Raw genomic sequence first — 13,123 nt, 5'->3', positions numbered from 1 at the left:
TATCAGGCCTCTGCTTTCACATTGCCAAGAACTGAACTTGTTTTGAGTTAGGACCCAGCTGAACTTCTCTCTAGTATAAACTCCTCTCTTTGACAAATTCTCTCACTGTTTGCATCATTTAGTACCTTATCTCCAATGTTGCTGGAGGATTTACAGGCTTAAAGAGATCTTTTCTTTTAAGATAATGAACTGATGATGATGACAATCATGATGATCGGGGTTTTGTAATACACATAAAGGACATTGAGATATCATGGTAGCCAACATCTAGTGGAACACTAGATGAAGAGATAAGAGAAAAAGAGATGACCCCATAGCTAGGTTAGTTCAGTTGACATTTGTATTTCAGCACATTATTTCATCCAAGATGTGCAAGGAAAGTTGTTCAGATTATGTCCTTGATAGAAAATGCTTAAATGCCCTTCTGCTATTATCCTTTAAAAACTAAAGTTTAGGAAGAAAAAGTCAGAGTGTAGGAGTCAGCTGACAGTATATGCTTACACTGTTCATTCTGGAGCTCCTCACATAAGGCTGCCTCGTGACCAAAAGAAACCAGCAGACTGAACTCATAGAATCACTAAGAAACTTCATTTTCCTCATGACTCGTTTTTCATCACTTTTCCATCGTATGTTTTCACCTCCTTTTCTATATTAGCACTATTCAGTTCTGATAAGACCGGATTCTATGCAGTCACAGCACATTAAATTTCATAATATCAATAATAAATTTAAGTATCTGTCATCCAGTACAGTTTTATGAGGACTCTAACCTAGACAGACTATACAATATTGCAAAGACTTTTACTAACCTTGGGGTGGCACACTCTCAGGAAGACATGCTCAGAGGAAGGCATACAAACATGGTTTTTCTGCAGTCATCTCTGACTGCTACAGGCTGAAATACCTGCAACATTTACTTATAAAGTCACAGTGACAACAACTGCGTTAGACTCAAATCCATGTGCTGGAACTAAAATAGAGGTCAGGGTATTGTTTATCAGCTATTTTAACTAGAGGTCAGTTCATCTAAAGAATGCTGTAATTTTCCACTGGTTTCTACAAGGATGGGAATTACTTTTTTTTCTCAGCACAGCCCTGCATCACTCTGTGATCCTGTGAGCATAATCCCTTGGCACTAAAGCCTCTTATGACAATGCAGTAAATCTGCTCCGTAAGCATCAGAAAAGGGAAATAAAAGATGTTCCAAATTTGTATTTCATAAAATATGACACTGAAATCAATTAAGATTTTTTCAGACCAGTAGGGGCTTCAGTCAACACAATGTCTTCCTGTCAACACAATGTCTAGCAGACCTGTTGACAGCATTTGAAAGCTCCTGATTTAAAATCTCTGTTGGGTTGTTATTAAAGTTGTTACTCAGTTCCTTATCTGTTTGCTACTACTGGTAGACACCATTTGTGGGGCAGCCTGAAGGTCTTGACTGAAAGTTTGGGTTATTGCACATAAAACTTAATTACAAGGTTGAAGACTTCAGTTCAGGATTTACAGGAGGAAAATAAAAGCTTATGATATTTTGCTTCGGAAGACAGATGCTGTTAAGGAGTGCCATTGTCTTTTGTAGTTAGGGGCTGTGTCATTCCTGCAGTTCAAACCCTGAACTTCATTTAATTAACCCAAAGCCAAATACTGGTGAAAATATTTGCAGAATTTGAAGAAGTTTCCTTCCAGAGTCAGCCAAATAATTCTAGGAACCTGCTGCATCCTTAGGTCTTGATTCAGCAAGATAAGCAAGCAGGAATTCATTTATTCAGCATTGAATTAATTCCGAAACTGAAGTTCAGAAGCTATCAGAGAATCGAATTCCTGAAGGACTGAGGCACTGAGTTCCACATCAGACAACGAGGAGCAGTACAGAATCAGAAGGGAGCTCACAGGTCCCAGTTACCATGTGGGCTGCTGAAGCCTCTGGTCTTCCTGAAGGGCAAGAGGGAAAAGTTTCTGTGTGCCCTGAAAGTAGTGTTGGGCAGGATTAACACCTACCTGCCCACCACAGATTAATAAACCCTCCAAACAGTGAAGCTTTTCTAGGGAGAATTTACACAGCTCAACTACTACTGAATGTGCTTTGAAGTGCTTTGAGCAATACAGGCCCACGCTAGTGATGAGCTGCTGTTTGTTCTTTAAGATAAATCAATTCACATCCCTCCTGGCTTTACTTCAGGTATGTCCCAATCTCTGAGTCAGCAGGACCCTGGGGTGACCCATGCCAGTAAGCCAGCATGTTGTGTTTTGTTCCAGCAGAGTCGGTGTCTTTCTGCATCTCTCACAGCCTGGATGCAGGGCCCTGTTTTGAATGCTGTCATGGTGAAGAGCTTGATTAGCATCTGTTTACCTAGTGCTACTTTTACATGGAATACAAGTACTTGGTAGAGCCAAATGTTTCAAATTAGGTTACAAATCTAATCAGTTCTCTTCCTTCTTGCCAGTGAGCAGCCGTTCCTGGAGTTTTCTCGTGCTAATAAAACAGTATCATGCCACTCAGAAGTGCAGTATAAGATTGTCAGAATGTCAGTATGGGCCCAAAGTCCATGCAGGTCAGTCCAGGTTACCAGGTTAGCTGGTCAGTTATCATTATCTAATATTGCAATATTACCTGAGAAGGAAAAAACAGGCAACTATTCAGGGATATGCTTCAAGCCATCCCTGGCTTCCAAGGATTTGTGATACAGGAACATTTTAGGTCAGACATGCTGCCTGTGTACTTAAATATTGGGTGTTTCTTCCCTATTGATCTGTCCATCCGTTCTTGATCTCACCCATTCTTTTGGAGTGTGCACATCCTGGGGCAAAGAGTATTGTGTGTATTAGTATTAGTATTATGTGTGTGGAGTTTCCCTTTCTTTCTTTATCATTATTCATTTTGCTTTGAAAATCACTTAATTTAGAATTTCAGGACAGTTTGTCAATTTTTTTAGGCTGAGGTAGAAGATTAACATGAGTGTGGAACATCACTGTGATTCTTTGATTATTTTCTTGCATTTACTTTTTAGCTGTACAACCCTACACCATTGTCAATACAATTTTTTGATGCAGTTATTGAGATATTCATGGTGTCTGATGCTTTTCAATAAGACTTGGCACCTGAGAAAGGGGATCTTTTATTACTTGTTCCTTTCTTGTGTTCTCTCATGCCTTTTAACTCTTGAGGCTTGCTGCTGTCACTGTAAGGAGTTTAAAAACGCAGCTTAGGACACCCCGGGCTTTGGAGAACCCAGTTCATCAGCTTAAAACGCCGCATTAATTTTAACTAATAACATAATAATTCGTCCCTTGGGTGGCATTCCTCCCTTCCACGTTAAGCGCATCGCTGCTACGAGGCAGGAGCACGGGGAGGGGGCGAGGGCCCGGCCGGGCGCAGGTGGGTGCCGCACGGAGGGACAGCGGCTTCCCGCGGCGGGGCGCGGCCGGGGGAGCGCGGCGCCGGCCCGGGCGGCGGCGGGGCAGCGGTGCCGCGCGGCCGGGGCGCGCCGCCGGGGCGCTGCCGGCGGAAGGCGCAGGGTGCCAGGTCGGAGCGGGGCGCCGGTCCCGCCCCGGCGCTATCCGGCCGCCGGGGAAGCCCGGCCGGTGGCCGCAGCTCCGGGCCCCCCTCGGGCAGCAGCGCAGCGGCCCCCGCCCCGCCTCTGCCCGTGCCGGGGCGGAGGGGAGGGGGCGCAGGACCCGTGCCGTGGGTGCGCGGCCGCTCGCACCGCGCCCTGGCCGGGGCAGCGTGGGCAGCGCAAGCTTCCGTGGGGCAGGGCCGGCCGCGGCCGGCAGGTCAGGGAGGGCCGGAGCGGCCCCCCCGCCCCGCTCCGCCCGTGCGTGTGTTTGTGTGTGCGCGCTGATTACAGTAATTTTGAGGGTGATGTTGCAACGGGGCAGAGTGTGCGGGGCGGCCCGTGCTGAACTTTATAACGCTCCCGCATGTCAGCCGCCCTCGATAGTGCGTCCATAAAGGGGTCAGCGGGAGCGCCGGCCGGCCTCGCCGCCCTCGCCGCCTCCCTCCTGCCTGCGGGCCGCCCGGCCAGGAAGGGGAGTTATTCGGGATTGCAGCAGCGGCCGGGAGCGGGAGCCCAGGCACAGCCTCCGCGCCGCCGCGCCGCGCCCGCGGTCCCGGCAGGCAGCAAGATGAGGGGCAAAGAGGAGAAGTCGTCGCTGAAAGGTGAGTTCACCGCTCCGCCCTGCCAGGAGAACTGTTCTCCACGGGGAAAAGAGCCCTTCCAGCAGCGGGGTCCCCGCGCAGCGATGCACCGGGGGATACAGGCGGGTGCGTGTGGGAGACAGCCGAGGCAGCGCTTGGCACGAACAGAGGCCAGGTGACTTGGCGAGAGCAGCGGAGTTCTTGCAAAAAGACCGACGCAGAGCGGGGGCGAGGGCGCCGGTGTAGCCGGCTGGAGCGGAGGCGCTTGCGGGCGGCGTGGGGGCCCGCGGCTGAGCCGGGAGGACGACAGTGGGTGTCAGCCTCTGGCAAGCTGTGCAGAACTGCGGGTGGGTTCTGCCCGGAGACTGCCCGGGGGCTGGGAGCTGCTTGCCTCTGTGCACAGCCGACTGGAAAGTGCCGGGGGCTATCGTCGTGTAGCCTGGAGATGCCAGGGGGCAGAGGGCAGTGACACTGGTAACCCTCCAAACTGAATCTCGAGTGTTTTTTAACAGCAGTACTCTGAAAACAGTACGAAGGGGCAGAGAAAACGGTCTACGTCTCTTTCAATCTATCAATAGGAGTTTTTTGAGGATAGTTTTAAATTCCAAATTTTGTTGTGGGGATTTTTTTTTTTTGTTCTCCACTTATATCAATGAGAGTGGCAATTTCTGTGTGTAACAGAGTGTGGAAAGCCACAAGTGGGAGAACCTAGAGCCCCGCCAGCTGTAGTCTGCATTTCCTTGCTTCTCCCGTCGCCGCTTCCTTCCCTGGCGCCGTCTCCCTTCCACTTCCCCGAACCGGGACGGCGGGGCCGGGCAAGGGCCCCTTGCTCCGGGAAGGACACCGGAGGCTGGGAGCGGAGCCGGCAATCCTCCCTCTTTGCTTTTTCCCTATAACGCCTTTGCAGCACCTTTGTAAGACCTGTGCCCATTTCGCAGGGGTCTCTCTCCCCTCCGAGCCATCCATCTTGCTGTTCAAGGTGAGCTGCTGCCTTTGGCGGCTGTCGTGCTGCGGTTCTTGCCATCCCCGCGAGCGGAGGGCGCAGGCGGCTGCCGAGGGATGCCACCCAGCGGCCGGCAGTGGTTGTGGGGGGAGGCAGCAGCAGCGGCTGCAGAGAAAAAAAAAAAAAAAGAAAATAAAGAGTAAAAAGACGGTCTCCGGGCGGGGGGAGGACGGGGGCAGGTTGCAGCTGGAGCCGCTGGCCGCAACCCAGCGCCCTTCTTTCAGACAGCGAGGCGAAACACGCGCATGAACAACACCCCGTCGGGTGGAAACTTCCAGCCGCCTGTAGGGCGCAGGAGCTCGGCAGCCCCCAGACGCGCCTGATCCGTGCCAGGGCTGCGGGCGGGATAAGCCCCGGCGGAGGAGCCTGGCGGGAGGCCGTGGTACTGCTCGCCGCCCCTTCCCGCGTCCCCCGGGAGGAGGGTCCCGGCTACATCCTTTCACCTTGGGCGCCGTGCATGCACCAGCGCTCCTGGTGTGCCCCAGGGAAGCGACCGAGCCATTAAATCCCGGGTACACGGTGTTCCCAAGTGACCGTATACAGTAAAAACAAAATCTGCAGAGAGGGGCTGTTTCCCTTTTTCTCCCCCCATCCCCCATTACTGCACTTGTCCAGCCCTTGGTCATCTCCCCAGCTTTTCTAGAAGCAGATTTCTGTGCTCTCCTCCAAGTTCAGGGAACGGATTATTTTTTCCCCGTTGTTTCCCTTTTTGGCATTAAAAAATACTTTTTTTTCCTTTTCCTTTTAGTTGTGTCCCAGCCAGGATAAGGGCAGTGCACAGAAGGGACATTTGTTTGTTTTATTGAAAACCGGGCAGGAAATTTTGTTCTTCTGAGTCACTGCGGCTCCTTCAGGGAAACGTCGGCGTCCCTTATCGCCGCTCAGCCGGTGCGGCGGGACCGGGAGCGGACGCAGGCTGCGGGGTGGTGGTGGGAGGGACACCTACACTTTCCAGAAGAGGTGGTCGTCCTAAAGACAGAGCCAGATTTCAACTTTATATAACTGAAATAAGTGGGGCCGGATCAAAAGAGAGGAGGGGGAGCGAGAGCGCACCGGGGTTACGGGAGTTTGCTGTCAAGCAGAAAAAAAAGGGATTTGATTCCTTTGCCTGTGGATGCTCGGCATCCTGGGGCAAGCTCCTGCGGGGGTGCTGTGTGGGGGCTCCCCTGAGGGTTGCGCTCAAGGTAGGGCGGTGGTAAAGGCAGCGACGATTGCCTTACCCTCCCACCCTCGACATCCCCCGAGGCGGCCGCTGGCCGCCCCGCAAAGGACGTCGAGGGGGGCGCGATCGTCGCCGCCCCGCCCCGGTCCCGCCCATCACCGCCGCCACTTAAACGGCGTCGGGTGCTTCGCCAAGGCAGTGCGGTGCTGGGAGCTGGTGGTGCTCGGCTCTTGCTGTGGAGCCCCCTCTCGCTTGAAAATGACCGTGAAAGCAGCCGAGGCGTCTGGTCCTACCTTAACTTACTCGAAGATGAGGGGGATGGTGGCTATCCTCATCGGTGAGCAGCGCGAGGTCTTCTTCCAAGATGCTCAAGAGGCTGTGAATTTTCTGTCAGGGTGGCTTAACGATTTTGTTTCTCCTTTTACTTTTATAGCTTTCATGAAGCAGAGAAGAATGGGTCTAAACGATTTCATTCAGAAGATAGCCACCAACTCCTATGCATGCAAGCAGTAAGTATCAGAAATTTTGGGGGACTTTCAGTCACAAATATCACTAGATTTTGCGAGATCTAGTTTAAAAATTATGTTTGCTTACTGTAATTCCTCTGGCATTACTGTTGCGGAAGACTCTATTTGTCTTGTTGAGGTGTTAGTCACTTTGCAACAATTTCCATGAGCTGGGTTTGGAACGAATAAGTCGGAGTTTTCTAGTGACCCGTTCCTATTTTGTGTTTTACTTGGAGTATATATAAATTTCTTTGCATGATGGAACTTACTGTCAATCGAAAAATTTACTCTTTGAATCGAATAGATTGTTTTCGATTGGCTTCTGTAGTAGGCTCAAGCAGAACTGTTCCACGATACGTGCTTGCCCTCTGGTGGAAAGATCTGCCTGCACTGCTCCTGGTAACTCCTAATCGTGTGTACTCTTATCCTTGCAGCCCTGAAGTTCAGTCTATCTTGAAAATCTCTCAGCCTCAAGAGCCTGAACTTATGAATGCTAATCCTTCTCCTCCAGTAAGTAGATTTTACTCAGTGTGACGTTTTTAGAACATCAATTCGGTCACTAGTAGGAGTGTAGCAAAATCAGCATAATGAGTATTGCATTAGTGCAAACTCATAGCACACTAATGTAAACAAAAAAGAATAATTAGGTTAGACTGAAACACTCTGTTTCAAACATAAAGAAAAAATGTTTAAAAAGTATTATGAGTTATTTCATTATGGAATGTGTCTTAAAACTTCAACAAGCACTTTTAATTATGCTATGGTTGTTAGACTTTTCTTAGGCAGTACCTGTTAGTTTATCTGTTAGACATCAAGTTTTAGTGGCAATAAGAGTGTTAATCTTTATTTTCAAGGTCATTTCATTTACATTTTTTAAAATTATAAATTGTTGGTACTCTCACTGCTGAACTGTTTTAATGAACGTGGTTTCTGTTTTTTAGCCCAGTCCTTCACAGCAGATCAATCTCGGCCCATCATCCAACCCACATGCCAAACCATCAGACTTTCATTTCTTAAAAGTGATTGGAAAAGGCAGTTTTGGGAAGGTAAGTGTAACTTTATTTTTATTTAAATTTATTTACTCTCAAGCTCTTCTATGGCCTACTGGAGAGTAGGGTTTGTACTGCCTTTGGTGAATGGTTGTCCCTTTAACCAAACCTGAGCACATCCAGTGCAGGGAGAGGGAGCAGGAAGAGCAGGGACACTACATTTGAATGAGTCATAAAAGAGCCAGGGAATTCAGTCCACTAGTGCTGTGAAGAATAGATGTACTTTGCTTTTGGAAGAGAAAGAAACTAGATGTAGTATCTTTGGGCTAGATTATTCTGCCAGAATGGTAAGTGTCAGGCATTTCCAGCAAAGGGTTTGCACACTGAACCAGAGAGATGTGGCGCAGTGCTCAGCAGCTAACTTAAAAGCTTGTTGCTGGTTCTGTTTAAAAGTTTTCTGTATTCCAGTATTGCTCAGTTCTGCAATTTTATGCACTTTCAGGTCCTTCTTGCACGGCATAAGGCAGAAGAGCAGTTCTATGCTGTTAAAGTCCTGCAGAAAAAAGCAATCCTGAAGAAGAAGGAGGTAAGCTGCCCTTCACAATGCCATTGAAATGCCCATCAAAAACATTTTTACTGCTACTACCACTGTAAGCAGGTGTACTAAATATTAATGGATTTCTGATGTTTTCAGGAGAAGCACATTATGTCAGAGCGCAATGTCTTGCTGAAAAATGTGAAACACCCCTTCCTGGTCGGGCTTCACTTTTCCTTCCAAACTGCAGACAAATTGTATTTTGTCCTGGATTACATCAATGGTGGAGAGGTAAGCAGTAAGAAAATTATTAGTATTTCCTATCTTGTGCGTGGTGGTAGGGTAGACATTTTCACCTTTCCTTTTAAATACAAAAAAAGTTGCAAGGGGAAAAGTCGTGGGGGAGAAGTTACTAGATTCAATGTTTCTGCCTGCCAAGTTTTGAACTAGCGAAGGATCTTAGGCCATTTCCTGCTATTGTTCTCCCTTGCTATATATGTTGAGTCTAATTAAGTGCATTGTTAACAGGCTTTGGCGCCGTTTACACAACTTTGTTCTCTCTGTCTCCTGTAGTTGTTCTACCATCTCCAGAGGGAGCGTTGCTTCCTGGAGCCGAGAGCACGATTTTATGCTGCTGAAATTGCCAGTGCACTGGGCTACTTGCACTCCCTGAACATCGTTTATCGGTGAGCAGCCCTGTTCATTTTGTTGTACAGAAAAAAACACGTGCTTTGTTAAATAGGCATTGAAAAGTTCAGTTCAGTAGGAGCTTGGAATTGCTTTTAATATTTTGTGGTGACTTAGATGTTGCTTTTTAGAGAAGTTTACTAAAATATTCTCACTGCACCTTCTCTAACTTTCATTATATCTTTTAATTTTTTCCTTTAGAGACTTGAAGCCAGAGAACATCCTGCTTGATTCACAGGGGCACATTGTCTTGACTGACTTTGGACTCTGCAAAGAAAACATAGAGCACAATGGCACGACCTCCACCTTCTGCGGCACACCAGAGGTACGGCCAGCCCATAACTTTTAGAGCGACAGCAAGAGCTGTTCTTATCAGAGAAAACTGACTTCTCCCATGTGTATGTAAGGCTCATTACGTGAGCAGGGGGTATTATGGGCCTTCTAATAATAGGGCTGCCAGTGAGGACGTGTAGGACACATGGAGCTTGCTGAGTAGGAGAGAGCAGCTCTCAAGCCATCTGCCTGTTTGTAAAAATATTATAGCTTACCTTCAGCTTAGATATTGCTTGCATTCAGTAAGCTGCTTTCATTCATGAATGGAGGGGCTTTCTTGATTGTAAAGATCCCTATGGCTCACGTGGCTCTTTCCCTTCTTTTACACAGTATCTTGCTCCTGAAGTTCTGCATAAGCAGCCCTATGACCGGACTGTGGACTGGTGGTGCCTTGGAGCAGTCCTGTACGAGATGCTTTATGGCTTGGTAAGCAACAAATCCATGACGGATCAAACTAGCTTACTCAACATTTTCCCACAAGAAAGTCCGTGCCTACCTGTCAGCCTCATTAACTCCTCCTTTTTTTGCTTTGCACAGCCACCCTTCTACAGCAGGAACACCGCAGAAATGTACGACAATATCTTGAACAAACCTTTGCAGCTGAAGCCAAATATTACCAACTCAGCTAGACATCTTCTGGAAGGCCTCTTGCAGAAGGACAGGACAAAGAGACTTGGTGCCAAGGAGGACTTTGTAAGTGCAAGCTGGCCAGTGCCCACATGCAGTGTGGGAGGATGATTGGGCCATACTGTTTACATTAGCTTGGGTCTGAATTAATCTATTTTTTTCTCTCTTAACAGATGGAGATTAAGAATCACATCTTCTTCTCCCCAATTAACTGGGATGATCTCATTAATAAGAAGATTACACCCCCTTTTAACCCAAATGTGGTACGTATCACTTCTAATTATAGAGCGCATGGAGAGTGTCTTTTTACTAGTTGTCTTTGTGGGGTGCCCAGGGGCAAGTGGCCGGATGGCTGTGTTTAGGGAATGCAACTTTCCTTCCCCTGTGTCTGTCCAAACAAAGTTAAAAATAGGTGGTAATTGACTTTTTGCTGATGGTCCATCTAAATTTGGTTGTTTTTTTTGTTTTCTCACATGCTTCATTTGCATGGCAATTTTGAAATGATGCCCAGCCTCCCCATTTTACCAAAGGGAAAGTTGAGGTGTAGGGAGCAAGTAGCTTCCCTGTGGCAGATTACAATTTGCTTGTCAGATACTAATGTGTAAAGTGAGGGATCGGGTTGTGGAGGTTGTTCTCCATCCTTTCCTGGGCATTTTATAAACTTTATTTAATAGCTAGAAGATCAAAGTCCTGCACTGCAAACTGCTGTGTGGCAGAGTAGCATGTTTGCATTTAGTTTCTGTTGCATGAGCTTAGTGGGAGTGTAGCCATACTAAACTGAATAATCTTGTTTTTAGTGAGACAATGTCTCACTAAAGGTCAAACTAAAACTGTCAAAGGCTGCTAAACAGTGGGCCTGAGGTGATAATACTGAGTCTCAGTACAAGGGTGCTTGTCTCTATATTGAATTGAATTGCACACTCACAAAATCTTTGGGTCTAAATTCCTTTTCTGCCCTTTCCACAGAGCGGCCCCAGTGACCTGCGACACTTTGATCCAGAGTTTACAGATGAGCCAGTCCCTAACTCCATTGGCCAGTCCCCAGACAGCATCCTCATCACTGCCAGCGTCAAAGAAGCTGCTGAGGCTTTTTTGGGCTTCTCGTATGCCCCACCCGTGGACTCTTTCTTGTGAACATTTTTCTTTTGTTATTTTTTTAATAATAATAACAATTATTATTTTTATTTTTTGTTTGGCCTTCTGGTGGAACTGCCAGTTGACCAGTCACCTTGAAAGAGAATTTGCACATTTCCACCATGGCAGCTTTGCAGCCTTAATTTCAACTACACTGTTTGCTGGAAGCTTTTTTGAAGAGCACATCACTCTCTAAATGAGCTTTACAGGCTTTTCATTTCCATTTGTTCTTCCCCCAAAGTGGTGCTGTCTCCTTGGGAAAGAAAAAATAAAATTACTGCTGTCATAGACTGCTACAGCAGATCGTAGGAGTAAGAACAAGCTGTTTTGTAATTGTGCTTGAAAAGCCTTGCCTGAAGATCTATCTGAACGTGATAAGGATTTTATGAAATGTGCCTTTTTTCTGATGAGATCTTGTGAGCTCCAAAGCTTTCCCTGTTGCAGAGTGTGTTTCTCAGTTAATTTATGTGGGTTTACTATGTGAACAAATGGTATGTGTGTGGTCTGCGTACTACAGATGGACTTAGTTTAAAGCATCAGTGTGACACTTGCAGGATACCACAATGTGGGGCATTGTTTGTTTCTTCCATATTTGGAAGATAAATTAAGTGTAATTTTGAAATTTCTTTTGTAAATCTATACTGTCAACTAAAATTATTGAAATGGGCTCACAATTACTTGTATCCAAATGCTTGAAGAAAGCATTGCTGCTATGAAAAGAGATTTCTATTTTTAGAAAGGGTTTTTATGGACCAAAATGCCCCAGCTGCAGTCGGTCAAAGCTGTTGGTTTCTTTTTTTTCTCTCTCTTTTTAGTTTAAACTATATCATCTGTAAAATGGGCATTATTTATGGTCTTGGGGTTTGAGGGATTTTCATTCCTGATTGTATGTATTGTAAAGATCTGTACATTCAGTTGTAACTCTAGATGTATATTTAAACTTACAGACTTACTTGTAATGTATACCATCATTGTAATGTAATATAATTAACATGGTTATATGTATCATATTTTTTTGTGACCAGACCCATAGGTTTGCAGTAAAATCCTGAAAAATACTTCCATGAACTCTGTCTTATTTTAATTTAACCTTATTTAAAGTTTTTAGCAAGATTTTAAAAAATTAAAAATAAGCCCAAGTTGGCAATCGGCTAAGATAATTTGGCTTAGGTGTGTGATGCTTATTCCATCAAACTGCACTCATAGAAGTCTTACCGTGGATACAGCTGGGCAAAGTACATGGATATGACTTGGTCTTCCAACTGTGTGTGTTGAGAGTGGTTGTGTATCAGTGTGGGTGTTCTTTCATGGTACAAGTGCTCCCATTTCCCCAGAGTTAGTTTCTCTGCCTCAAGCAAAGTGAAGGTACTACTCTCTGGTGTGGACAAGGCACAGCTACACTTTAATTATGTCCTTAGGTAACAAAGACGAGATGTTTTAGCACAGCATTGCAGACATACACTAGAAACAGACTATCATGGGATGATGGAAATAGCTCCTGTTGGGAGTCCGGCCTGGAGAATCTAACCTTGCCACTGTGATGTGGGGCAGTGCACTGTACCCCGAGTTTACCAGTGTTCCAAAATCTATTCAGGAGCTGTTTACCTAAAACTGTTAAATAGTTTTTTATTACTGAGTACTGCTACCAGATGGCCTGCAAGAGGGACTTCTGGCCAAGAAGCAAGATAACCACTTCTGGGGTGATCCTATTCAGTTTCTTTTTGTGTGGTGATGGATGGCTTTTTTCTCTGAGGAACTGAGCATCTGCACCTTCTTTACAGCTCCCATTATCCACTGGGTACTTCAGCTGTTGGTCTTAGCAATTCTGAGAATCCAGAGGAGCAGTTCCTGTGAAAAGTTGGACAGTCAAATGTTGCTCAGGCTGCTGCGATAACAGCAGTGTAAGCAATTTGCTAATAGGGGTGGTACTTCTATTCGTTATGTTTGTAAGATAAAAGCCTGCAGTAATTTTCCAGCTTTTATTGTTCAATGTAGGAACAGAAAAATGT

General features: G+C 46.3%; 1 protein-coding gene across 4 annotated transcripts in view; it reads left to right on the top strand.

Moving 5' to 3' along the window:
* Positions 1 to 12,172, top strand: part of SGK1 (serum/glucocorticoid regulated kinase 1) — a 69,978-nt gene extending 57,806 nt beyond the window's left edge. Inside the window, exons 1-12 of one of the 4 annotated variants that reach the window (XM_021540658.4) lie at positions 3,681 to 4,159; positions 6,737 to 6,812; positions 7,244 to 7,319; positions 7,751 to 7,855; positions 8,301 to 8,384; positions 8,493 to 8,624; positions 8,907 to 9,019; positions 9,222 to 9,345; positions 9,684 to 9,779; positions 9,891 to 10,046; positions 10,154 to 10,243; positions 10,947 to 12,172. In XM_021540658.4, coding sequence (XP_021396333.1) covers positions 3,922 to 4,159; positions 6,737 to 6,812; positions 7,244 to 7,319; positions 7,751 to 7,855; positions 8,301 to 8,384; positions 8,493 to 8,624; positions 8,907 to 9,019; positions 9,222 to 9,345; positions 9,684 to 9,779; positions 9,891 to 10,046; positions 10,154 to 10,243; positions 10,947 to 11,114 — 1,458 coding nt within the window. In that variant the 5' untranslated portion in view covers positions 3,681 to 3,921 and the 3' untranslated portion in view covers positions 11,115 to 12,172. Of the gene's footprint in view, positions 1 to 3,680; positions 4,160 to 6,255; positions 6,813 to 7,243; positions 7,320 to 7,750; positions 7,856 to 8,300; positions 8,385 to 8,492; positions 8,625 to 8,906; positions 9,020 to 9,221; positions 9,346 to 9,683; positions 9,780 to 9,890; positions 10,047 to 10,153; positions 10,244 to 10,946 lie in introns of those variants that run through there. The other 3 variants (XM_021540659.4, XM_021540657.4, XM_085575230.1) reach the window with 3 other exon arrangements.
* Positions 12,173 to 13,123: the final 951 nt, after the last annotated feature.

This window comes from Lonchura striata, chromosome 3 (genome assembly GCF_050655825.1).
Source record: "Lonchura striata isolate lonStrDom1 chromosome 3, ASM5065582v1, whole genome shotgun sequence".
Taxonomy (NCBI): domain Eukaryota; kingdom Metazoa; phylum Chordata; class Aves; order Passeriformes; family Estrildidae; genus Lonchura; species Lonchura striata.
This window is presented reverse-complemented; position numbering and strand designations above follow the sequence as displayed.